General features: G+C 39.0%; 3 protein-coding genes and 1 long non-coding RNA gene across 4 annotated transcripts in view; all 4 read right to left on the bottom strand.

The window, feature by feature from the left end:
* Window positions 1-3,734: 3,734 nt before the first annotated feature.
* The window catches only part of LOC149373467 (uncharacterized), a 101,586-nt gene continuing 77,342 nt past the window's right edge, over window positions 3,735-27,978 (bottom strand). The window contains exon 3 of the long non-coding RNA XR_016293370.1: window positions 3,735-3,800. This is a non-coding gene — a long non-coding RNA (uncharacterized LOC149373467). The remainder of the gene's footprint in view (window positions 3,801-27,978) is intronic.
* On the bottom strand, window positions 11,930-15,361 carry LOC111643033 (UDP-glucosyltransferase 2-like). The gene is made up of 5 exons (XM_023390088.2): window positions 14,686-15,361; window positions 13,825-14,250; window positions 13,033-13,264; window positions 12,723-12,948; window positions 11,930-12,656 (listed from the first exon to the last, which is right to left on the bottom strand). The coding sequence occupies exons 1-5, from the start codon at window positions 15,103-15,105 to the stop codon at window positions 12,386-12,388; spliced, it is 1,575 nt and encodes a 524-aa protein (XP_023245856.2). The 5' UTR covers window positions 15,106-15,361; the 3' UTR covers window positions 11,930-12,385.
* Window positions 15,824-18,288, bottom strand: LOC106639852 (UDP-glucosyltransferase 2-like). Its single transcript, XM_023390075.2, has 5 exons — window positions 17,808-18,288; window positions 16,968-17,390; window positions 16,650-16,881; window positions 16,187-16,412; window positions 15,824-16,106 (listed from the first exon to the last, which is right to left on the bottom strand). Exons 1-5 carry the CDS (start codon window positions 18,216-18,218, stop codon window positions 15,824-15,826), a joined length of 1,575 nt encoding a protein of 524 aa, XP_023245843.2. The 5' UTR covers window positions 18,219-18,288.
* Window positions 18,430-21,557, bottom strand: LOC149373469 (UDP-glucosyltransferase 2-like). The gene is made up of 5 exons (XM_089596809.1): window positions 21,119-21,557; window positions 20,404-20,826; window positions 19,465-19,696; window positions 19,088-19,313; window positions 18,430-19,016 (listed from the first exon to the last, which is right to left on the bottom strand). Exons 1-5 carry the CDS (start codon window positions 21,527-21,529, stop codon window positions 18,725-18,727), a joined length of 1,584 nt encoding a protein of 527 aa, XP_089452935.1. The 5' UTR covers window positions 21,530-21,557; the 3' UTR covers window positions 18,430-18,724.

Raw genomic sequence — 27,978 nt, 5'->3', positions numbered from 1 at the left:
CGATCTCCGAGATGAAAAAAAAAAGTGAGAGAAGGTTGCTGCTCCCTTGGGTGCGATGTAAGGGTCGGGCAAAGGTCAAGTCGAGAAGGGCGGGGGAGAGAGGGATAAGCAATCATCATCCTGAGCGAGTACTAGTGACGCGCGAAAAGGCGTCCTCTCCAATCTCCGGTCGGCGTAATGCACCTTTCAACGTCAGCCGAGCTCCTCTTTATCTTCCCTTGTCGCGCCGATTAATTCCGCGCTCGCTCTCTCGCGCGACGAGAGACGACATCGACGGCAACCGCGTTGTTCCGTCTTTTTCATTCGCAACCCAAGAATTACTCCCGATCTCTGGATCCGCCGAAGGCCTGTCTCCCGTGCACGAGAGCAGCAAGCAGCAGACTACAACAAACTTGTGCGCGCCCTCGCTTCCTCCGTCTATCTCTGCACTCTTGGTTTTCTTCGCTATGCCGATGTTCCAATAACTGTATGACACCTGGAAATGCCAATGACACGGCCTGCTCTTTGGCTTTTTCATTAATCGAGGAAGCCCTTAATTTTTTTTCTTATTGAATTGCTCGAGAACCCTTAAGTTTAAAATAATGCATATTGTTATAAACAAATTGAAATTTAGCCAACCCTTTTTCCTTTTATTTATCGATGGAAGCATCAATATGAAAACTTTGTAAGATAACAATTTATTTCCTGGGTATCTTGAAACACTATGTTATATACTATCATAAAACTCAACAAAATCACGTTTAAAATGAGAAAAGAGCAGAAGTACAAACAGGAAAATAAAAAGAGAGAATTAATGTTGTGACGCATAGAAGGAAATGAAGAGAATGGGGGGGGGGAGAAAGAAAAAGGTAACGAGTGTAATAAAGACCGAAACTTGGGGAGACGAATAAAGACAGAACGGACGACTGGAGCGAGCGCTCGTGGAAAAGGAAGAGGCGAACTAGTGCCATCAGTACTAGGTGGGCGCGAGATGAGACGAGGAAGAGAGAAAGAAAGAAGGAAAAAAAATTCGCGCAAAAAGAAAGAAAGCGAATTCGGGACAAAGTTTCGTCATTGCGAAATGACACGAGTGGTCTTTATAGCATCGAGAGGAGCGCGTGTGCCGCTGCTGTTACTACTGTATTGACAAAAGCATCGTCCTACTCCTCCTCTTTTTCATCCTATCCTTGTCCCTCGCGTACGTATATACGTTTCGTCGTCTTGCCATTCCCCGATATTGCCAACGTGCCGGCTCCTCCATACTCTCGTCCTCGTTGTCAGCAGCATCGGCAGAAACTACAGAGTAATACATATCTATACACGTGGTATGTGTAAAGAAAGAGACAAGTCGGGTGTGCAGAAAAAGGAGAAGCGCGCCGAAGAGGACGGCCGGGGGTGATTGCGACGAAATCATTGCGAGCGAATGGAAGAAGTAGCGCACTTCGAGGAGGGAGACGAGGAAGAAACTCGTGAAACGTAAAACCGGCTCGCCCCCTCCGCACAGCCCCTCGACGATTGCTGGTAGCACGTAGAGGCACGTATAGAGGTGCAAGCAAGAGCAGAGAAAAGAGAGAGAGAGAGGACGAGACGAGCGCGCTAGCTCGTCTAATCGAGAGCAAGAAAAACGAATGAATAGTCACGAGAGCCATTCTGGGCGATGTTCGACGTTTTCCCAACGAGAACGGCAAAATTCCTTCCTGTCTCTCTTTCAGCTTTCCTCTCTCATCTGGTCCCCAACAGCCGCGTCCTCCTCCGCCTTCTCATCTGGTTCCGGTACTATCTGCTATCTGCCATTTGCGGTTAATCAGTCGGTGCGTCAGACGTCACGCTTTTCATTATCATTCGTCCTTACTTCTCCTCCCCCTCCACGCTCCTTTTTCCGAATTTTTCCTTTCGAGCGAGATGCGAGTGCGGCAGACGAGCTGCGTCGCGCGTTTTCGGAATGAGTCCTTCAGTTCCTCCTCTCTTTCTACATCACGCGCGACTTGGACTGATTATCGACGATAGGATTCGACTGGCTTTTTTCTTCCATTCTAAAAGTCACTCTGTTCTCGAGCGTGTGTATTAAAATCTTGGATGTTTTCAAGGAGACATGAAAAATGCCGAATTGTCTTCGACAACTGGAATGAGCTTTTAACGTGGATTTTGCTTCTCGTCAGTCTCTATGAAATCGTCCGATGAAGTAATACAAAATATCCATTTAGCATGGGATATTCAATTACAGTTTTCAAAGAATGAAAGTTTTTATTTTTTGTAAATTATTTTGAAAATACTCATTAGATCGTGCCATCAATCAATAAATGCACAATCTCATTTTTATTACTTTTTAGCGACTATTTGTTAGAAATTGTCTGTAAAAATTGAGTTGAAACGTAGGAACATCTCAAAGTTAGTATCATAATTTTCCAAAGTACTTAACGATCGTTTAGATTTTTGGAAAAAAAACAACCTAGAACCAAAAGAAGAAATTAGCGCATCAACTATGATTTGCCATAATTTTTAAATACAAAGAAGTATGTACCAGACAATGATTAATCACAATCAAAACGAAAAATAAAATCGTACATCACGACAGACAGTTTCTCGTGATCAACGTGCGTCCATTTGATCCTTCATATACACGAATATTGGAACTCACGAGCCCCACATATCGAGTTTACGATGAGCAATCAGCCGTGCAAGTGCGATTCCGATGATAGACTTTCAAAAGAAAGAATGGAAAAGCCATACGATCAACGTATGGAAAGAACGAGATGTCCAGGAAGAGTTGCAATGTATCAAAAAAAAAAAAAAAAATAAATAAAAAAGGAAAAAAGGAAAAAGAAAGGAAAGACAGCTGAAGAGGTGAATCCACGATCGTTTCTCGATAGACGACGCACCCTCTCTCCCTCTGCGCGTCAGTCGCGCGTCGCTCATCCACGACCGGGTCTCTTTTCCCATCTATACTCTTGGGCGCGCTTAGTCAATTCCGCGATGATAAAGCAAATAGATAATGTCCAAACTTTAATTAAAACTGGACGGCTGAGCGACGTCTTTGATTACCCGAGAATTTAATTAATCGCTCGACGGCTCCGCCCGATGCGTTATACCGTTGTAAAGCAAGAGTAGTAATCAAAGGGGGAAGAGAGAGAGGAACAACTGGCGTACACAGATGCCAGTCTCTACATCGGTTCTTTATGCGGCCAATGGGCAATTTTTGACACGTTGCCGAAGACCGTATACATTTCTTTCCCTCCCGAGATTCAATAATACATCCAATACAATTTGTCTTAATTTTGGACTGGAAACAATTAAGCATAAAAATTCGCGTAATATGCTAGATATGACGTTTGCTTGGTCTAATATTATATCGTAGATATTGTGCATGAGTGTTGTGGCTATGAAGGAGTTTTCATTTGTATCATTTTTCATTAGTAGTTTTACCAGGTAAACGTCCAAAGATTAAAAGGTGAATACGCACTTTCTACACACCATTACGAAAACAATATTTACAGTGTGATTTTTGTTATCTTGAGATAAAAAATATCCTGACAGAATTTCATCAAATTAAAAAAGTTGTAGATAAAAGTTGTACAGCTTAAACTCTACTATTTCCTACCATTCATGATTCAAATTAGGTGAGCTTCATGTTTTTTCACGAATTTATACCCAAGTGTTCCTTTTACTAAATTAAAATTTGTATAACTTTATAATTTTTTTTTCTACTTTAAGTTTTCCTACCTTATTTCACGTCTCCTGTTGAATGAAGTAATAGGCAGCAGTCCGTAAAATTCATTGAATTCTAGTTTGTGTAAAATTCGGTCCAGGATGCACGTGCTAATCTGAAAAGTTATTAAATTGATTAATTAAGGTTGTAACATACATTTTGAAGACAGTAAATTTTTAAACAATCAAAGTAAGTAATTATTTTTGTAACATCATCACTCTACCGTTTCGATTTGATTATATTCTGATACGCTACTTAAAAATCGTGCATCTTCATATCTCACGCGTGAGGGACCATTTCCCTTCTTTCTATCATTAAACGCGATCTCATCGCACAAAAGGTGTTGCGACTCGCCGAAATTCATGGGCTACTAAAACAACCATACCGTAAAACGAGATCTGGTCGATCGTGCCATGTTCCTGCAAAAGGGCTGCTCGCCGAGCACGTCAAATCGACCAAAGTATCATTTCTCTCTCTCTCTCTCTCTCTCTCTCTCCAGAAGACCTCAAGAGCGCTATAACTGCTCCCTCGAAAAATGGCGAAAAAACGTCCCGACAAGTACACCTTGCCCACACTCCACGCACAAAGAGACGAACAAACGTCCATTTATTTACGGCCGAGGTTTTATTGCGTCATGTATTCGCCCGACTCGCAGCTGAAACCACGTCATTCAACCACACGCGCGCAATCTTTACGGCGCCGGCTCCGGGTAAACAAACACGGAGAGCAGCGAATCGTAAAAAGTGAGATTTAATTTCTGTCACGCGGGCCCAACATGCACTCCTCTCTCTCTCTCCCTGCCTACCCCGTAAATAATTTGCTCCGGCGAAAAGCTCCGCCTCGCGGAAAAAATCACATCTAGATGCGATTCACTTAAACCCACGTCCGTTGTAATAATTTAAAGGGGAAAAAAAGGCCGGCCTCGTTTTTTGCTGCCTGTAAATCAAGAACTTAATTAAATGCTGCCGCCGCGCTCGCGCGATCGAGGTGCCAAGTGTGCCCCCCGCACAAGCATACGCGTAGCCGGGTCGGAAAACCCTTTTCGCTCTCCTCGGATCTAAATACACGCAATGTGGCTAATCACGTGGAATAATTACGCTTTGTCTCGCTGGACTGACGGACATCCGCTTGTCACGCGATCGAGAGCGCACACGCACCACGTCTCCCGAATCAGCTACAGCGATTCTCCACTCGTGTTTTGGGCCCTCGTGATTTTTCAAGATCACTCCATCGGGCCATTTGGCTGTGATGTTATTTTCCAAATCCCAATCTTGGGAAAGAAGAAAGAAAAAAGGCCGCCAGTAATTTATTCATAAGTCCCCCTCGACACGCATCCTGCCGGCGTGCAAAAAGCATATTTCAATTAGCAAGAGCCAAATGAGATCGCGACTAAACAGCCACGTGAGCGGGCAGGGCGAGTGTATAATGTGCAGGCGCCAAATGAAAAGAAAGAACCGTACGGGCCGCGTGTCTCGCTGCGGCTACCGTCGCCCGAGTTGATGCAAAAAAGGCCCTCGCGTGCAAAGGGAGGCTGCGCAAATGACTCGCGAGGCTGTGGCGTTCGAAAAGGAAGAAGTATGGAGGGAGACGGGAGGTTCGCGTTCCACAAAAAAGAGGAAAGACGAGGGGGACTGTTATTTGCTCGAGCCACACAGGGAGCGGGTCTCCGTCGTGACTCGTCACGCTGCGCCTCCTTTGATGGCCACCGAGAAGTATATAACTCTTGTTCTTCTTTTCCTTATTTTTCTACCTCTGTCCGTCATATGTGTAAGCTCTTGTCGTTATGCGGTCCTCATTTTGGCTCCCTGACTGTAGCTCTCGTGCGTATTCATGACTGCGCTTTTGCGAGTTTCGAGGCCCCTTCGCCGAGTAGCTTTGCTCGAGAAGTGGCGAATAGAGGAAGATGCGGGGGGTTGGGGAATAAGTTGGGTACAAAGTGAGGAGACAAAGTTTAAGGCGAGGAGCAAGCGTTTTTGAAGCTCGGCACGTTGGTGACAATTTGAAATTCATGCGCCTGGGGAGCGAATGTCGGGTTCATATTTTAAGAGGGGACTACTTGGACGGCCAGGGCTTAGCTTATGGTACGTTGATGCACATATTTGTTTTTCTGTTATCTTTGAAGGTTTTGTTGTTTATTCAGAAAACTTACTATTTTCAGGATAGATTGATGTTAGCAAGACGTTTTTTAAACGTGTCTTGAATCATCGACGAAATGAAGACGAATTATTTCGATTCATGACAAATATAAACACCCCCCTTTGATGCACTAGTAGCCTACAGTAGTAAAGTTTTTCTTTTTGTCATCACGAAACGCAAATCTGCAAATGTGTACACTTAACCACCAATAGCTTAAATTAAACTGAAGCTAATAATTACCAGCGAATGTCCATTCTCGTTGCAAACCAGTTCTCCACTAATTAAAACGTACTCTTTCAACGAGGCAAAACTGATTGTTCTTATCATTCTGCCTAACGAATGCACCTAAACCTGCAAATCACGCCAAAGCCAGTTTGACTTTTCCATAGATAAAATTCATTATCGCAAACACACACAGACAGGAAAGTTAAATCACCATAGACGCAAGTTCAGCGACATCAAATAAATAAAAATCTTATTAAAAAAATACACGCTTGACCATTCTAAGATAGATCTAAATAAATAAATATATGTACGCATTCGAGCTCAGTGGCAATACTTATCAAACGTTGGCAATACTATAGGCTTAAGTATAAGTTTTTCCGTCCTGTCAAAGAATTTTTAATTAAACACTTGAAAGTTAGATAAAAGAGCTATACCATATTATTTTCAGCCATACACGTAATCTATTTACACTGTAGGTTGTATACTGCTAACGTTATTATTGAACGTAAATATGTGTATGTCTTTTAAAAAAAAGTCCCAAATTTTCTCTCTTGAAAAAAAAAAAAATAAATAAAAAAAACCTGGCTCAATGCCTACAACATAGAAAACTACGGACTTTGCGTGAAATCAAAACCAAGACTCGACGTTCGTCTGCAAACCGCATCCATATAACAGAAGCAGGGGGTGGCGAGGTAGGACAGCATGGAGGGCATAACTTCAGGTATATATCGCGGAGCGCCAGTAAATTATACGCAAAGTGTACGAGGCACCCTTCCCCCTCTCGCGCATATACGAGAGAGACGAAAAAGGGAAGAGAGAAAAGCGAAGGAGCGAGGGAAGGCTGCCGCTCTTCCAGGACGTATATAATCACCCCAGAGAGAAAGAGACAGAGAGAGAGTCGTGACTGCTGCCTCACGTACATCATTATGATTGATCGCTTCACCTTACTTTGTAATTAAAACTAGTTGCCATTGTGCCCTGCAATGCTGCTGCTACTGCCTTGCCTCTAGCTCGCCACCGCACGCCTCAACGTTGTCGTCGTCGTCCTTTGGTCGTCCTTTCGTTCCCCATCTCGCTCGGAGCTGTTGCTTTTTCCGAGAGAGGAAGATACACGTACATATGTGTGTGGACGAGGAAATGGCCTGCTCAAGGGTGCTACGATGCTTTGATACGCCCACCGTTACACCGAGGTGGAGTTGGAATGTTTGCTTGCACAATTGAATTTGTTAATCCGTCTGGTGGATTTCTATGATCTTTTAGCTCAAAAAACTGGAACTTTTGAATACTAATTATCAATGATGCGCCGTTACCCCCTAAGCACTGCATACATACCTGCAAACACCAATCACCGCGTATACACAAATGGACGTGACAATCGAAGCACACACTGGCCGTTCGTTTGTCGCTGCTTTGACACTTAATTTTCGTCCTTTTCGCGGTGGCCCTTGACTCAACGCATTAATCTGATTTATTCCACCCACGCGGGAGAGAAAGGGGTACGGGAAAGGAATTCCTTCCATAAATCACGGCCCATTCGGGCCTCAATTTTCAATTACACTTTTACCTCTATCTGTAGCGTGCATCTTGATTTTTCCCCAATTTCGAACGATCAATGCTTGTAGATGACTCTACGTAAAAAATAAAAAAATAAAAGTAACCAACCCCATTTGCAACAGCCGGACCGTCAACTCGTTTCTTCCACCCGAGCGTAATGCCAGGGCCAAGCCAAGGCGCGATCCACGGAGAAGCGTCGAGCCAAGAAAAGTCACCCCGACATTCATCAAATGCATGAACACAAGTAAACACGTAGAGATACACCTTTGCCGTACCCCATGTTTGAGCGGCTCCACGAGGGACGCAGAAAGAGAAGGGGCGAACGGGTAAACACACACGTACGGGAAGAGAGAGAGAGAGAGATACGAGAAGGGGAGATGGGGGGAGGGCGCGAGAACGTCTCTCGCTTTCCCGCGGCCATGCGTCATAGTTATCTATGCTTTTTGCGCGCGCCCGGAGACTGATTTAGAGCCGTCTAAGGACCCGGGGCTCTCCCTCTCTTTCCGACGAAAATTAAATAATTGCTAATTTATGGCGCGGATCGCTAGGCAAGTCCTCCGTTGTAACACACACGGACACACTCGCACACTCTCGTAGGGATATCCTGCTCTGGGCGAAAAGCAGCTATCTCAACTGGTCGATATTATGTACACGACTTTCTTTCCTCCTCTCTTGCTCTCCGTCTCTTTTATTTTCGTCCTTTTCTTTTTCCTCGTTCGCTGTATGTGTGTTTAAGCGCGTCATTGGCATACGCATTCACAGTGTAGGAATTTTCGATTTTCTAGTGGGGAGAGAGGCGTAAATTGTCTCTCGTTAATACGCGTGTACATGTACCCACAGGAGGTGCTCGAACGGAGATAAGGATACGCGTGTACAACCTATATATATATATATATATATATATATATATATATATATACGAAAGATGTAGCACGAGCTTACAATCGAGATATACTCTCCGAGGCCGACTACTGTGCCTCTTGGAGGCGTGGGGTGTGTATACACGGAGCTTGTCTTGCAGAGGGAGGGCGTCGAGATGAAGTAGCACCCGATTTGCGGCCCTAATGATCGCGAGCTCGGTTCGCTCCTGTGTATCCGCAACGTGGTTTGTTTCTCTGGGTGTACGCCTCCACATTGGGTTTGCCGTAGTTTACTGTGACAAATGACGAGTGATTTGGAAATTAGTGGCCATGCGGGGGTACAATTTTTATATTAAATCTGATATCTTGTCAAGACTTTCTTAGTCTTTCGAGGACTTTGAGAGGCTTTAAAGTCATGAAAGTTCTTTGATGACTTAGACATCTTTGAGTAGATATTTAAAATCGTCGAAATTCTTAGACATTTTAAAAATTTTTTCGTATACTTTTATTGTAAAATTGTAGAGACTCTCAAATACCAAATAGGACTGTACAAGATTTAAAAGTCATTACAAGACTTTTGGAGTCTTTGGAAAATTTTGAAGGCACTTTAACATCATCACAATTTTTGGGTATCTTTAAAGTCTATATGTAGATTTTTATAGTTTTTCCCTTACACAAATACTTGATACATAGATAGTGCACCAAAAAAATGTGCAACAATTATAAATTATATGAAAAACCTCAGCATTCAAAAAAATTCAGTTACTTTTTTTTAAGTAGACCATGAAACGATGAACAAATCAATTTCCTCTTTAGAAAAAGCAACCCACCAAGAAAAAAGTTTTTTTTCTTCCCTACCGATAATTCGATACAGTGTAGCACACGTAAATCACTTTTCACGACATCTGAGTACGAAAAATACAATTTGAAAAAAAGTGTACAGCTCAAATGCGCATCAGTCGTGTTCTCCCTCGCATCAAATTTACGACCCGTGACGTTTAATTCGCTCGCGATCGGAGAAAGAAAAAAAATTTTTTTTTTTTCCAACTCAACAGCAGCAACATAAAAGCCAATCATCACCACATTGCGGGTCCTGATCGAGACGGGAATGGAAAAAAAGGGAGAACCATCGAATATCGGTTAGAACGACAACCACGTGTGTACACACATAATAACTTGGACGAGGAATAAGGGGGGAAAAGAGGGCGAGGACACAAGTTTTGCATATAATCTCGCGACACAAAACGCCAAAGGTAAGGGGTGGGAGCCATATGTAGCGGAAAATCACTCGGAAATTCATCAAAAGGCCGAGAGCTCGCACACGTGTATACATATACCTTACAATAAAAATCCGTCGCGTCGCATAAATCAAACGCATTCTCTCTCGCTCGCGTACACCTATACACGCGTCCCTCGAAGCCAAACCCGCAGCCTCTATCTCTCTCGCTTCAGTATACCCTCTGTATGACCGGCGCGTCACAACCCATTCGGTATTTCGAAACATCCCCCCGCAGCTCGTCATCCGTTTGTTCATCCATACATACACGCACACCAACTGTCGATTGACAGACCAATAAAGCATTTTGGCCGCCTCGGAGATGAAAAATTCGCTGAAATCGCCATTAGCGTTAAATCACCCGGGTACGACTAAGCCGGCTGAATGATAATTATTTTCCACCCCGTGAACGCCTTTATTTATCGATTCGCGCGCGTCCTTCGTTTTTACGCCGCTCGTGTAGTATTTATCATCGCAAGTACTCGCCAACTGGATAAATCCTAGCAGAACTCGTGCGAAATCAGAACTGGGGGGGGGGTGATAAAAAAATTCAAAATCTTAAAATGTATGTCTACGGTAACATTGCAGTCGTATAAACGCATTGGCTATTCAACGTCACTCTGTGAAGGCTACGTATACGCACCGCAGAGGAGCGACTTGCTTATTGCGCACACACGCGCGCGTGCGGTGCACATGCAAATTAACGGCGACGCGGTTTAATTCGGCAATAAATAGAAAGTAGAAACGAGGGGCAATGGGGGTCCAACGCCCTTCGTCGGGGCCATCGGTCACGTCAAAATGCGCGCCCCGTCTCCCTATGGGAAAAAGCCTCGGATTTATACATTTGTCGGCTCGCGGCGGTATATTTATAGGTCCGGTTACCGAGACGCCGCTTCCATCGTCTCTTTTCCTTCGGGGTTTTCAAAAGACGTCGACGACGACGACTGCCCGTTGACGCTGCATGTACTTGATATCATAATTCATCGGAGGGCGCGCCTTTGCCGTTGTACGCGTGCATATCTGTGCATACATGTGCACGTGGGTCCTTTGAGATGGCTTGTAAATCCTCCGGGGGTATCTCTGGCGCGGTGAGATTGAAAAGGCCGATTCAGAGCGCGAGAGCGTCTATCGGATTTATTATTTAAGGCTTTGGATTCTGCAAATCGAGTGGCAGATATCGCGTGTGTGGTACACGAAGGGGGGAGCTGCCGAGGATATTGATGCTACGACGCTTTGCTTTTTCTCGAATAAGCATGGAGAGCGTGAGTTTGTCGATCCCAACGAAAGATTGCTGCATCTTCTCGTTAGGGTGGTATCGGTCATTGGCGTTGTATTAGATGAACAAGAAGCTAAGACCATAAGACTGACGGAGATAAATAAACGTGTAGTGCTTAATGGAGAAGCCATTGGCCAGATAAAGAGCAAAATTGAAAAAAAACTCAGAGAGAGAGAGAGAGAGAGAGAGAGAGAGAGAGAGAAACAATGGAAAAGAGGGGTGGAATTTATGGTTTAAAAAAAGGGGGGGACCCATGGCTGGTATAAATCTTGGGTATTATAATGGGATCCGTCTATTATTAAAGAATGAGTGATTTAGGGGAGGGGTGGAGTCTGAAAGCGCGCGGGCCTCGACTTTTTTCACCTTTCCTTGCTTCTCTTTTACTCTCGTGCACTTTCTGTCTTTCGTACTGACGTGTTTGTGCACGTGCAGGTATCATGAATTTGATCAGCGATCCAGATCGGGACAAAGTCACGTCGATCTTGCAGGTTTCCAATTGTTGAACGTAGATGTATACGGACTTCTTTGACTGGAAGTTCATGAGTGTTGGGAGCTGAGGGTTTTACTTTCGAAGTTTAAAGTGTGTCCAATTTTAATTGGAAACATAGTCCCCCAGTATTACAGCTTAAACTAATCGTGATGAGAAAAAATCTGATACTTTTTATGAAAGATACCTTATCAAAATACTCTTGAAATACGTTATATTGATAAGTGATACTATTTTTTTTGCACTGAATTATTTTGTATTACAATGAAAATAGTTACAATACTTAAAGATCATAGACATAATTATCAAAGATTTTTATCAAAACTGTATTAAATATAAAAACCATACTTATTTATGTACAGTATTTGTGTTTAATACATACATGATAAATGTGACATTTTTATGATACAAATAGTTTTTTCTGAAATTAAAAGTAATTGTTATGAATTAAAAAAATTTTCCTGTTTGTGTTACTGCCCCTATTACAAAGTTTAATTATCACAACGTAGCATTTCAAAATGACAAATGATGACAGAAATAAAGAACGTAAGGTATAATGGTTGAAGGTAAACTTTTTATCAGACCACAACTTTCACTTGGTGAAAAGTATCTTATACAAAATAGCATCGAGTGCTGTTTGACCAGGTAGATATCTGGTGTAGCAAAATAAGTAAGGTAGACAGCATTGTACGACCCAGACGGACCAACGCAGTTTTATGGAATACATGTCAACATATTCATCTTTGCTAAATCTTTTGTTCCATCTTTTTTACCGTAGTTATAAAATGAAATTCATTAATTATTTTTATAACAAGAGTGATAATAAAATTACATGAAATTTTAATTGATGCAGATGACAAACCAACTTAAAAGCTTTAAACTACTTTCACTGCTTTTTAACTTTATCACTTGCACTCTTTGACTTTTGCAGTAGGAGCTTAAGTACGTAAAATATACATAAACATCCAAAAATGAGATTCAACAATATGAATCCAAAAATGTCGACAAGAGTCAACTGCCACCATGACAACTTAAGTGCAGGCGATTTTAAAGTATTTGGACCATTTCGAATGACGTACTCTATCCAAAAGATTGCAGTGTCCATTGCACTCATCGGTCTGTCCTTGAACAACTTCGAGTAATACTTAGCGTTTTCTCTAAAAAGAAAATCAATGCTGTTAAAATTCTCGAAACCCAACAACATTTCTTTCACCCTAACATACCTGTACTTAGGATCGGTTAATATTGCATTTAAGGCTTTACTAAAAATGTCAGTCTTTAGGTCGTCCAAGCCAAGCATAATCGCCATATTTTTATCAACAAATGATGCTACGTTACGCGGCTGATCACTAAACAATGGAATCCCGACCATAGGTACTCCATGGTACAATGCTTCTTGGGTTCCCATTAACCCTCCATGGGTCACAAATACTTTGATATTAGGATGAGCTAAAAGTGGACCGAAAGTCGAAAGAAAATTTGTGATTTACAAACAGTTCATCCGTATATTTTAATTGTGCCAAATACAATTACCAAGAACATCTTGTTGAGGAATCCACTGTTTAATTAAGACATTTGACGGCAATCCTGGTGGTAGCTTTTTTTCATTGGCAATTCTCATCAACACTCGAACTGGAGCTAGCTTAGAAAAAGTCTCATACATGGATTTGAGTGTGTCTACTGGAAGTGTCTCAATAAGAACCATAGATCCAAATGAAAAATAAATCACTCCATCCGTGCTTTCATCCAACCATTTTTTCAATTCCTGTTAAACAAACAGTAAGCAATAATAATTATATTAATATTTTCTAGAGACCAAGTAGCTGTGAGCTAGGAGAGCTCTTTTTCTCAAAAACTCGATGGGGACTATCTTTCGATCATCAGCAGATTAGCTCAAACAATCTCCCATCGCATTACTAAGCACATCAAAATAAATGTGACTTATAAAATTATAATTATAAGCTGGCTAGAAACATTCAACCCCAGCGAAAAATGTACCAATAAAGTTTGTTACGAGTACTGCATTATTTTTAATAATGAGGAAAAATATTGCTTGATAAAAATGTATGTAAAGTTCAAGTTCAAAATATCATTATGGCTATTATCTATTGTGTATCATCATAATTATTGACATTTGAATTATTATTTTCGTTACTATTATTAATGTTATTGCCATTGGTATTATTTTTTTACCATCTATAGCATTAAACTTCTTTTTATGTGATTTGCTAACAAAAAAACCAACAAAAATATAGCCAAAATTAAGGCCAACATAATTTTTTAGTATATGATGAAAATATTCATTATCAAATTTGTTATACATACAAGTGATAATTTTGATTCATCTTTCTCTTCTATGTGCAAGCCACCGACTTGTACAAGCCCAGGCGTTACAGGCTTAACGCCAAATATTACTGGATGAGAATTGACTAGCAACAGAGCAACACTTTTTTCGATCTCTCGTACACTTGGAATATCTGGACTTAGATATTTCCTCATTAAGTCCGTCTGCACTTTTTCGGTAATGCTGTTGAATCTATAATTATCTGCGTAGTAATAGTAGATATTTTGCAATCGCTGCCAAAAATTTAGGTCTTTAAAAACAAATAGATCGGGCCCAGGCACGAAAGAAGGATTATCGTTGTTCCCTATAAAGTTGGTGATCCATGGATATTCGATAGCTGAGGAAACAGCAACTACGGGTACTTTAAGCAGGTGTCCGAAACCCATGTAACAGTGAGCTGCAAACGCCTTAAACTCATGGTGATTAATTTCCAAACATTAAGATTTTTTAAGGATAATGTTAATTGCGTTTTTGTACCTTTGGCTTTTCAATAATTTTAAATGTAATTAGTTCAATTATTTTTGTTAAAAATACTTTATCAAATTTCCATAGTTTAAAAATTTAACGAGGAAAAAAAGCTTACTTGACAATAAAAACAGGAAATCTCTATCATGAGCTAATCGTTTTTTATCATGCATATAACGTTGCGTGTGCATTTTTCCTCGTGCGACACGTGTACAACTAAGCGTGACATTGACATGCGAGATGTGTGGAAATGAACTTGACAATCATGTACTTGCTTATATTTAGACACCACTCAATCTCTACATACACGCATAAGCTCATTCGGTACAGAAACTCTTTTGCTTTGCCAATTCTGGATATCATTTGGGCATAACTACCTCAGTTAAAACAAGGTCGTAATGAGTCACATCTTTGGACAGATTCCTTATAAATGTCTGCATCACTTCTAATCCCAGAAGATTGCACACCGTGTTGCCCAAAACATGAGCAAGGCTATGAGTACCTCCAGTTGTTAAGAACTGGTTGACAAAAGCCATGGAAAAATTGTTAACGGTGTTCGGCAAAGTCCCACTAAGATCCACGACAACTTTGTAATTCGGAGGTGGATTTTTCAAAGGGTACTGCGTTATTGTATCAACGACATGTCCGCGTTTGACGAGTCCTTTCATCAGAGCGTCGAACATTATGTTGTGGCTTTTCACATTAACGGGAAAAACCGCTAAAATTCTGTGCGACTCGCCGACGGAGACGCACATCGAAACGAATAAGCACAAGGCCACACTGTGAATGACAGTCATTTTAACTCCGGAACACAAAACTCGTGAATATTTATTAAAAATCAAACTTCAATTGAGACATCGAACAAACTTCGTTGGACTGAATGTGTTCGTCTGTTTCATCATCGGCTGACTCCGAGAAACTAATTAATGCGTAGGCTGAAATAACACACTGAATAACTGAGCGCAGCGCATCGCATATCGTTACGGTAGAAGAAGCATTCCTAGCTCTCCACACGAGAGCGAAAGAGATGCTCGAGGCTGTCGTTGTAACGCACGAGTTGTGACATACCACGTGAACTGCACACGCTGCTTCTGGTTTACAATAAGCGATGCTTGGCTCTGACGCGACTTGTGATTTCAGACTCACTTCGAACATCATAACATCATGATTTAATTTCTGCGATGGTATAAGACGAAATAGTAGCAGAGGAAAAGATAAGTAGATAAGATCTCGTGTATCTGAACGGTATCAAGATTAGATAACCATTACGAAAGGAGAACGAGTTGGTGGAGCAGATACAATTATTTTATTTATTAATTAATGGTTCGTATAAAGTTTTAAATGGTAGAATAAAAAAAGATTTGAATTGTTATATACGTGTTTTTATGTAAAAAAAACGCTTACACACATAACTGATGATTAAAAATTTTTATTTTAATTTTTTAAAATCAAATATTTTGTATCTGATCTCGAATGACGTACATAGTAAGATAATATAATAGCATTTAAGATAATTTATAACTTTTTCTTTGTGCTCTCCTTTGTTTCAAAGTATGATAATAATTTTTGTACGACTAACTTAATAGCACAAAATAACATGAATTTAACTACGATAAAGACTAAAAAAATAAATCCGTAAACGTCAATTAAGGCTAGCTGCCACCAAGTGAGGGTCAAAGAAGGTGGCCGCAGTACGTTAGGTCCATTTCTTGCGACATACTCAACCCAAAACACAGCGCTGTCCATTGCACTAATCGGTCGATCTCGAAATAGATTTGAGTAATATTTTGCATATTTCCTATTGTAAAAAATATTACAGATACGTTAATTGATCTTAAAAATCCACTTGTTGAGTTATTAGTTACACGATTTACTTACGTATACTTTGGATCATAAAGAATGGCTTTAAAAACGGCATCCAACTTTTCTTCAGAAAAATCTGCCAATGGAAGCTTTATGGACATATTTTTCGCCACAAACGCCTCCACGTTTCGAGGTTGATCGGCAAACAATGGAACTCCAATCATTGGTACTCCATAATAAAGTGCCTCCTGACTTCCCATTAACCCGCCATGGGTCATAAATACCTTCGTGTTATTGTGAGCTGTAAAATGACAATTTATTTCAAAATTTTTAATAGTTTTTTCATTTTATTATAATGAAATTTAGTGTAGAAATGACAAAGCTGTTAGTTCTTTACTCGATCAATGACTTAATAACCATACCTCAGTTGATCTTCTAAATTTCAAATAAATATTGTTACTTTGTTTTGAACTGCACCACGATTTTTTATTTTTTTTATTTTGACATTAATCAAAACGTTTATACAAAACCATATTACCTAGAACTGCTTGTTGTGGTATCCAAGGTAAAGTTTTAACATTTTCTGGCAATCCAGGCGGTAATTTGCTTTTATCTGCAACTTTAGTCAATATTCGTACTGGTGCAATTTTAGCAAAAGATCTGTATAAAGTTTTCAATGTTGCTTCTGGTAGTGTTTCAACCAATACCATTGATCCAAAAGTGAAGTAAATGACTCCACTGTTGCTTTCATCCATCCATTTCTTTAAATCCTACCATTAGAACTACAAGATAGACATTCATTCGACAGAAAATACATTTCAAAATGGAGTGAAACGCATATTAATCAAAACTTTACTTGTGGTAGTGTTGATTCACTTTCTTCAACGTGTAAGCCTCCAATTTCGACAACGGTCGGTAAAACTGGCCTAACACCGTAAATAATCGGATGACTATTTACCAAAGTCAATGCCACGCTTCTTTCGATTTCTCTAATGTTCGGCGTACTAGAATTTATGTACTTCTTCATAAGCTCAGTCTGTGGGTGTTCGGTTAATTTTTGAAATTTACGTATTTCATTGTGGTATACAAGTGTGTTTTTAAGACGTTGCCAAAAACTCATTCGCCCGAACGCCATGTACAAAGCATTAGGCACGACAGCTAAGTTGTCGTTATTTCCTGTAAATTCGCTCACCCAAGGATATTCTATAGCTGATGAGGCCGCAATCACTGGGATATTTAAGTGGCGTCCTATACCCATAAAGCAATTTGCTCCAAAAGCCTGCAAAACATATTTTCATATATATCCAGCCGTTAATTAACTGTTATTGTACGTACATGTAGTGTACTTTATCAATCTTATATTTTACATCTTATTCATACAATTGCTTTGTACGACAACCACTTATATTACTTGATTATAGTTTGGATGAGTTGACTGGGTAACAAAAACACCACGACCATAATAAATCATCAATTCACAATATGGTAATAACGTAAATGCTAAAGATTTATCACTTTATACATGTACAAAGTGAATATCGATTTAAGTTACATTTGCTACATTTATTTATAAAAAGAGTTATCTAGCTGGTTCATTATACATCAAACAACTTATTCATACTTTAATTGCTTAGTGCAGAATAACAATTAAAAAAAAAAAAAGATTGATATTCAGAGAAAATTACATATATATTACCTCAGTAATAAGAACATCATAAGGTGGGTTTGATGGTGGATTTTTCAAAAGATTCTGCATCTCCTCTAAACCCATAAGATGGCATAATCTGTTGCCATACACAGTGGCAACATGAGTTCCAACGTCGTCAGCCATTCCCAAAACAAAATCTATTGTAAAGTTATTGACAAGACTCTCCATTGTGCCCGATAGATTGATAATATTTTTATAATTTTTTGGTGGATTTTTTGGAGGAAAATGTGTTACAACGTCAACTTGATGGCCACGTCTTGCTAAACCCTTCATGAGAGATTCAAACATCATTTCATGACTTCGTCCATTTAATGGGAAAATCCCTAATATTCTATACGCACTGAACTGATGAAGACTAGTAATTATAAAAAGTAAAAAGAATAATGTCTTTTGTAACATTTTGAAAGCTTTCTCTCTTTTGAAAACACAGTCACTTCAATAAATCTAAATATTAATAAACAAAGACAAAAAATTTAACGAAAATATAAATAAAAAAAATTGTAAATCATTCTGATAAAACTATTTATTTTTTCTTAGCGAATTTTTTGATCCTCGTGGAACGTCTTTTCTTATCACAGATCAAAAACTTTCTGACGGCAAGTTATGGAATACAACAATAAGGAAGTCGTTTGTTACGCATTTTTAATAGGAGCTTAGGTATAGAGTACAAACTCCAATATGAGATGGAATAATAGAAAATTCGGCATTCATTAAGTGTAATGACGCACATTTTTGCAAAAACGTTATGTCTATGTGGTGCATCTGACAAAAACAACTACTTCAACAGTACAATTAGGTGCATGCAACGTTACTGTATCAGTGAAAGATGCAGTATTAAAAATTTTTGTATTGTAAGTACAATCAAATACAATAGTATCATCCATATGATTTATTCACCACAAATTTTACTTAATTTTTTTTTTATTAGTTTCGATATGATAATTACGACTGACCATTTTGAGAATTGTTTTTAAAATCATTCGTATTATAAAAGTAGCCAATAAGAGAGCAAGAATGAATGAAAATAAAAATAATGCGTAAACATCGAGTAGAGCAAGCTGCCACCAAGTATATTTGAGGGCAGGAGATCGCAAAACTGGACCGTTACGGATAACGTGTTCAATCCAGAAATTGGCAGTATCCATTGGACTCATTGGCCGATCCCGAAAAAGTTTAGAGTAGTACACAGACTTGTCCCTGCAATTACGTTACATTAGTCAACTGTTTAAACCTAAACCAAAAATATTAATATTCTACTCAATACATACTTGTAAATAGGATCATACAGTACAGTTTGCAAAGCAGAATCAAGAGTTTGTTCAGATAATTCCTCCAAGCTGATTGTTACCATCATTTGTTTGGCAACAAATAGTTTACAGTTGCGGAACTGATCAGAGAAAAGTGGAATCCCAATCATGGGAACTCCAAAATGCAAAGCTTCTGTAAGCCCACCGAGTCCACCATGTGTGATGAACAACTTTAAATTTGGGTGAGCTTTAAACACATTTTAAATTAAATTAAATTTTTATTTCGTATTACTTTGTCGTTTATAATCTAATTACATTTATTTTAAACATAATAATCTTTAAAAAATTAATAAAAATTTCAATTATCAAAAAATTTCATAACTAAAAACACTTCTCACCCAAAAGTGGTATCTGGGGAGTCCAAGGCAGCGTTTTGACATTTTTTGGTAGCCCACTTGGTAGTTTAGTCTTATCCACTATTTTGACTAATACCCTGATAGGTGTTATTTTTTCCAAAGCCGAAAAAATACCTTTTAACTGCTCAACAGGCATTGTCTCAATTAAAACCATTGATCCTAACGTGAAGTACACCACTCCATCTTTACCTTCATCCATCCACTCTTTCAATTCCTAAAAGTAATTGCACTTAGTTTCCGACTCAGAAACCATGACTTATAATTGGTAAGATTTAATGTGGGTCAGAATTCAATGCATTTATCACAGAGACATAGTTAGGGGTGAAGAGTAGAATCTCTGGTTAATTTTTTTTTAAGCCCAGACAACGGCTTCTTCACAAGAGATTCTTCCACGTTATGTTTCTAATTTTTTGTTTGCCCTGCAAATTTGAAAAGCCTTTGTGTAATGAGAAAGTATTAAAAAATAACAGTCAGAGAGATCGAGTGTGATTAGCTTGCATCTGATGGCGATTAAGTGTATAAATATAATATGTACGTTATGTAGAGGGTTATCTAAATCTATATCTATAATGTTTATGTTTGACAGCCAAATAGATAAGCTGATGGTTATTCTGCCTTCTAATCGTCATTTTTTCAACACTTTCACATAACAAATGATAAATGTAAGTGAGGTAAGAATATTTCGAGGTAAAGATGGTTTTACCGGAAAAGTTGGGTTTTATGATAGTCTCTTTACTAGGGACTCGATTTAGGAAAAGAGTACAAGGTAATGTAACGATGTAAAAAAAGTAGTAAATAAAATACAAGAAAGGATTTACCTTTCTTACGGAGATCATTAGATCCCCCTACTAGGTGAATGAACTACGCACGGTAAGAGAAAAAAATAAGTGACAGATTAAATATAAACAATTATACAATTACTGGACTTAAGGTTTCATCATTTTCTTCTATGTGCAAACCAGCTACTTGTACTAGTGACGGTGTTATTGGTTTGATTCCAGAAATAATCGGATTGATGTTAACAAGGGTAAGTGCGACGTTTTTCTCCACTTCTCTGATGTCAGGTATATCCGAACTTAAATATTTTCGCATAGCCTCTGTTTGGATTTTAGCAGTAGCAGAGTGGTATTTTCGCAACTCCATAAAATATGTAACGAAATTCTCGACACGACCCCAATAGTTTAATTCGCCAATTGAGTGGTAAAAAGTATTTGGTACATATGCAAGATTATCGTCGTTGCCAATAAAGTCACTTATCCAGGGATATTCGGCAGCCGTAGAAACAGCTAAAACGGGAACTTTGAAAATGTATCCAAGACCAAAGTAACAGTTAGCAGTAAATGCCTAAAAAAAATGTAAAAATGTGCATTATTTTTCATTTTTTGAAATGTACAAATTGAAAAAAAAATTATCTACTATTAATGACGTAACAAAATAGATTTTTTTTGAGCTCTACGTATTTAAATCTATTGAAAAAAATACTTGTATCTTCATTTTCTAACGCTAAAAAACAATCTTCTATGAGCGCATTGATCTGGTTTGAATACTACCTACGTAAATTACAATAATGGGCTTTTCTAGTAGGTGTTGCAAACTGTGTTTGAACTTTAATCTTAAAGATTTTTTAAAACCTTACCTCAACTATTACAATATCGTAAGGCGGATCCCTTGGAGGGTTCTTCATCAGCTTCTGCATACTATCGAGTCCCAAAAAACTGCACAATCTATTTCCATACAAATTTGAAATCACATTCGTGGAGTCATCATTCATAAATAATACAAATTCCATTGTTAAATTATTCGTGACACTTTCTAAGGTTCCATCTAGACTGATTATATCATTGTAGTTTTTCACTGGCTTCTTTAGTGGAAAATGTGTAACAACATCGACCTGATGCCCACGTTTTGCCAAACCTTTCATTAATGCTTCGAAAAAGATATTGTGACTTTTGCCATTATATGGAAACACTGCAAGTATTCTATAAGCACGGCTTTCTGATGCCAAGGATAGTGTGAAGAGTACTATCAATAAGATGGTGATTTTCATTTTCTCTATAGAAAATTTATATATGTTTGGTTGCAAATTAAAATACACTCATATCGGTAATATTCACAAGTTTCTTAGTTCTTTATCTTCTTTAAAAAAAAAAAAAAATTATCCACCAAGGTATAAACTAAGCGGTACAATCCAGAGTTTGAATTAAACTGACGATCGGATGCTCTTCACTGGATAAGTAGTCGAATATCTGTAACGTTTAATATTGATGATTAAATGAAGTAAATAAAGTGGTAGGGATGATAAAACCGTTTGTGCTTTATCTTTTAAATGGAATATGCTTTATACTACCATATTTACTCGCTATATATTGCATTTCTTTTGTTTCATTCATTATGAGAAAGTGATATCACGTAATAAAATTTTTTTAATTTGCATGATACGATCGTTTGCTTGTTTTTTCGAGATAAGCTGTGATACGGTTACGGTAGTGCAGTCTGATTGAAAAAGTCAAATGGTAGTAACTAATAAGATTTATTACGACAGACTAAGGATGGAAAATTTTTTTTACGAATCATATGTGAATATACTAAAGCACACCTGCAAACAAAAGCTTATTTTATTTCTGAGCCACCACTGTTACATAAAATTCAAGAATAGTTTAGTCACATTTTAATTTTTTTTTGCAAAATGAAAAATCGTTATGAACAGTTACAAGGTCATGGGCTGTATTAAGGTAAGAAATCTTTTTTAATGATGTCGCTTGAAAAAAATTAAATAATTATTTAAGCAATTGGCCTTAAGAAAATATTTTCCAAAAATTACTAATGAGTAGGCTGTTGCAGGGCCAATATATGCAGATGATTTAACAATTTTTATTTAATAATTTTTTTAACGTTGGTTATGTTTTCTACTAGTAAGCTCCATCAAATAAATAAAGCTAAATGAATAAAAATAAAATATATTATATTCATAATTTTTCAGCGACATACTAATAACACTGATACTTATCTGATAGCCATCTAATAAAATTTTTATTAAATTTCTAGTTTGAAAAGTTTTTTTAATCATTTTTTTTGTCATAATCAAAAGCCATTTAAATCAATGTGATAAACTGTGTAAAATAAAACTGAGCTCGATTTTTGTTAGTAAGTAACGTGAGTGAGCTAGTTATCGATAAAAAATTTGAAATCAGTGACGCACTGCTGCTGCATTAGACAAATGAGTAGGGGTGTAGGTCAAACATATAGAGTTTTTTTTTTTATGGAGTGTTTTCTTTTAATTTTTCTACACGCGTTATTAAACAACTCGTTCTCTTTTTTTATCTAATCTATACAATATGTGTACCTACATACTAAAGAGAACCGGAATTTCTATTTTTTTATTTTACGTATCCTTCTACGTTAATAGGCTTCAATTTCTGTGAATTTTTTTATAAACGATTTATTTATGCAGTTTAATAGATTTTTCAAGTCACTTTCTCCTTCTCTCTAGCTCTCTCGCTCTCTCCTCTCTTCCATCTCCCATATCCACTTATCTTGATGAAAAGATGCTGGGCACTTTTCCTTGCTCTCTCCCTCTCTTTATCTCAATTGATCTGTGTGTATAATCTAGAGGTATGTGTCTATCCCCACCGCGACAATGACGACAAGGTTGTGAACCTGGTGTGGCTTCTTCCATGCAGAGGTACATAGATCTCTTCTCTCTACTCCTTCCCTGCGTGGATATTTACGACTGACCGTTTCGTTGCAGCAATGGCCAACAGCAGTAGCTAGCCTCCACAAATCACCAACAGCAGCTACAGCAGTGCGCGAGCTAGCCTTCTTTTTCCGAACGTCTGGTATTTTTCTTCGAGAGGATAACTTTGACTTATTGGTGACAGCAAAGGAAACCCTGGCAACTGGGAGAGCAGTAGCAGCAGTCAAGAGAAATACACCTCGAGATGCGCGCACTCGCCGCAGAGTTTTTTATCGGAGGAAAATTTTGAGTCACTGCAGTCGCGGGAGCGCCCGGTTGGTGGTAATAAAAGGCGTGTTTCACGCTCTGGACCTCGGACCGGCTTCCCCCGCGAGTCTTGTGGTTTTTTGATTTAACGTTAGCTTTTTGGCCTGTCCCCGGGACTACCTGCTCCGTATTAGGATATATTTCATTTACGCCGCTCCACCGGTGCTTTAATTATCGTGATATATCACGGCAAGCTTATTAAACTTCGTTATTTTGTTTAGAATTTTGAGCAGCAGGTTATCATCGAACTTATTATTTATACAACACATTGACATAGTCGTGAGGTGGAAGATGGACGTCTCGTGCGTTATTCATTGCAATGGTGAGGATGAATCTTTATTCTTTTAACTGGACTCTGGTACACCAACTAAAGAGTCAGTTTAGTAGTGAAAGGAGTGTGAGTAAGGGGAAAAAAAATGTAAGGTGGATGTTCCAGTACTCTCTCACTTAAGCAGACGAAATGTCCCAATAGTCGGTCACTTTTTTTCTTTTATGGGCCTTCGTTATATTTTCAATTGGGTTTATACAATAACTTGTATTGAAAGAGTAATTGCTTAGTGTCTGAACAGCTACCCGATTTATATATGTTTTGAAAATTTATAGTGAAAAAATCAGCCAGATGACCGACTACTGGGACATCGACCTTAGTGGGGAAGAATGTCAGGAATAAAGAATTGAGACTTTGCAGAGGCATGGGTGATTGAAAAGAAAAGAAGGCCGAAATAAAAGGGGGTTGTCGAAGAATAATCGGGAGTTTGCTGGAGAATACGAAACGTGATGTAGGCCAGAGGTAAGTATCTCGATAGGTTTACAGCTGTAGAAACAACGATGGATGTTGTCCAAATGTATTACTCACTCGAATCTAAAATCGAGTGTGAGTATTTTTAAGGTTGTTAAATGTAAAATGTTAAGATACACGATTATGTACTATTATTATCGAATAATTGCTACCCATGTTTGTTAAGTGTAATGATTAGTTTTTTTCCTTTATAACTAGTTGGAGTGAAGAAGGAAAAAAATTAACGTCACGATATAAAACGAGTAAAGAGAGTACAACTCGACATTCAAACAGCGGTATAACCAATATTTAAATCAACGAGTGTAAGGAGTTATCTTTCTGGAGACTGTAACGACACGTGGTTGAGCCTAGCATTTCTAATGTCTGTAACTGCTAGAAAAAAACATTACTCGACTGATCATTTTCAACTCTGTACAAGGTTAAGTTAAGGATCTCTGTTCCAAGCGTTCTAAGAAAATGTATAAATTTTCTCAAACAATGAAAAAAAAATGTTTTAAACACCCATCTTGAGTATTGATTTTTAAGAAGACTTAATTAGATAGAAGCAATTTGATGCCTAAGGTTTGAAAATGTGTGATAGTATAAGGTAAGGTTGGTCAAAGTACTATGAACAAAAAAAAGTTATCAACACACAGTCCTCAGCTAGTCTTTATTTGTATTCATTCTTCTCATTAGCCTGCCGTCCTTTGATCAATTTAACATCACATTTGCCAGCATAGATCTGAGTTACCCTACCATTCGGCCTAATTAATCGAATTAACACTATTTATGTGCTGAGCAAAGCTGACTTCTTTTGTGTTGAAAGTTGAGTTATCTGCACCTTCTTCATTGTCAATGGCATTATTAACAAAGAAAAAGATTTATTGCAAAGAATCATGACTACCGTCAGTAGAATCAGCAAAAAATGTTTTTCTGAAAAGCAGTTTGTACACGCTAATTCTTTAGCCTCAACAAATCCTCTAAAAAAAAAAAAAGAAGAAAAATGCTCGCAAGTGTAAAGTTATAGGGGGCCGAAGTTCATGTATGCATACTCGTGTACCATACAGGCCCAGCTACAAGCGCTTAGAGAGTAATGCTCTCGACTGTCAGCTGCTGCCAATAAATAACATTTCACGTTTGACGTACGACTCTCATGTCGGCAGCTGAGGCAAATCAGGCTCTTCGATTTTTCACGCGACTCGCACCCTACGTACACATATTTTTTTCCCCCAGCCCCGTGTACCCTCCTCCTATCGAATTTCCAATGTCGTCTATGTGCATACGGGGAATCACGCGTTTCTTCGTGAAAAAGGCTCGGGGAATCCTATTCGCGAGAATCAGAGTCCCTTTCAATCTGATCTTCGACCTCTTCTACATCGTTCTCTTGACTTTTTTTTTTTTTCTTCTTTATGATCCATATAATCTATTGTCAATGTGCTCTCGATACGTCCATGTGTACGTACATGTTTTACAGCCGGTTTATACTTTGCGCTCGCGCGCGTCCATTATTTATGTGTCATGCTTAAAATAAAGGTTCGCCAGAGAGAGAAAGAGAGAGTTTTGAATGAGGCTTCGGTGCTCCCGAGGATTTACGAGGCGTCGCGGGAAATCAATAACCGCGAGCGGCAAAAATTATTCCCCACATTAATAATATTCGTTAACGACGATGACGGTATTTATGATCTACGAGGAATGGAATTTATTAAAATCGCGAGTCTAAATTCTGCTCTGACCTAATTAACGTGCAACGATGTAAATTTCATCCCACACGTTGCGCCACTAGACATCTGGTAAGGACAATTACAGATCATGCACCGCAAACAACATAAAAAGTAAGATAAGATAAAAATTCTTCAACTGCGAATTCGATAAATAATACACGCTGTAGTGATTCTACCAAGACATCTATATAATACGTACACCAGAAAAACAAGAAAAAACCGACATACATCTTCGTATCATCGGTCAAAAGAGTAACACCATGGGGTTCCACCAGAAATTAAAAACCGTCACCATAGAAAAAGAAAAGAACAGTTCATAATTAATTACCTCGATCCTACAGTTATTCATCTCTAGCGTTGAGCCGCGTTGGTAGAAAAGGTCAGGGGGCAGGAAGGAGAGTCATCAGAGGTGCCGCTCGAAGTTATCGAGATCGGTAGTCACCAGAGCACCGAGTACATTGCATATACACACAACGACACCACGGAAGCATTAAGCGAGAATCTGGCAACGTGGGGGTGGCGAAAGAGAAAACTAGGATCGGCGAGGGCGGACGCGAAATGTCGGGAGTTCGCGCGCGTTGATACCACCCTCTCTCTCTCTTTCTCTCTCGAGGAAGCTCGCAAGCGAGAAACAGCAGAGGAGACCGGTTCGTTCGTTGGATGTAGCAGCAGCAGCGGTGGATGTCGCTGTCGCATAAATCACGGCGGTATCTTCTGGCTCGGTAGCGACGGCCTCGCTCATCATGGAGCCCCGGAGTTCTTGTCGCGCGCGTAATAACGCCTAGCTCTCGCACGCGCCGAATGAGTGGTATACGTGATGCTTTCGCCACTACGACCACCACCACCACTGCCAGCGTCTACGTCGTCGTCGAGAGCTCGAGCTTCGAAGTGAGAGAAAACCACCCTCCCCTTGCCGGCTGGTCCTCGGCCTCGCTACAAATCCTGATTATACTCTGCAAGTGACGTTATACGTTGGCAGGGTGGAGGAGGGTGGAGAAGGCGTATAGGTGCTGGTGCTACGGCTGCTGAGAGATGTCAGCGCCGAAGTCTGGTTTTTGTTTCCTCCGAGCTACCGAGCTTTTCTCGTACTCATCCACCTCCTCGTGCCGCTCTGCTACTGGTGAAATGCGACTCTAGTGTCCCCGTCTTTCTTTTGCCATACCCCCCTTCCCCTTCTCTTTCTCTTTCCTGAAGTTCAATGGGTATATAATACACGGCGTTTCTGTTGCCGTAGGAGTACTTGCTCATACTCTCCTGTACCATCTCTGGTGTTGTTACTCCAGCCCTAGATATGTAGGGTATCCTGCAACAGCAGCTCTATTGCACTTTTTCACACTAGCGCGTGCGGTTCTTTATTTTCGTGGGAGATCATTCTTTACAAGAGTTACCCTACTAATTGGAGATGAGCTAGATGCTCTGCTAATTTGATTTTTTTTCTCAGCAAGATAATTAAAGTTTACATGGTGAGTTACGTTGTTTGGGTATTGGAATGAGATTGGATATTTTATACGAAACGAAAAACAAAATAATAACAATAATGATATATCAGTGACAAATCATCTGTACTAAAATCGAGAAAAACTTTGCATGTTCCTAGTTTTTTCGTCAATATATTTAAATGCACGAATGAGTATACCAACACATGGGTCATTTTTATCTGTAAATCTGATTATCTTAGCAAGGATTCTCCAAATCAAAAAAAGTCGGAGCAAAAGTTACGTACCTATTTAGTCCAACACTTCGTTGCGAACAAATGTTAAGGTAATCTCTACGGTTGAAGAAAAGATCTGTGAATTTAATGAAAACTGAAAAGTGATTATGTATTGAATTTACTGTATCACATATCTCTGGATTTCTAAGATTTTTCAACCACACGAAAAGTTTTGATGTAACAACTTATGAACGTGATACACTGTTTATGTTGGCCTTTGCGCATGTGTCAAGGAAGTAATATAATAAAAGCGTAATTCTTCATTAAAAGGAATTTTATTCACAGA

This window comes from Copidosoma floridanum, unplaced genomic scaffold (assembly GCF_036245765.1).
Source record: "Copidosoma floridanum isolate Cflo_tuat_1 unplaced genomic scaffold, Cflo_Japanese_pri ptg000030l, whole genome shotgun sequence".
Taxonomy (NCBI): domain Eukaryota; kingdom Metazoa; phylum Arthropoda; class Insecta; order Hymenoptera; family Encyrtidae; genus Copidosoma; species Copidosoma floridanum.
This window is presented reverse-complemented; position numbering and strand designations above follow the sequence as displayed.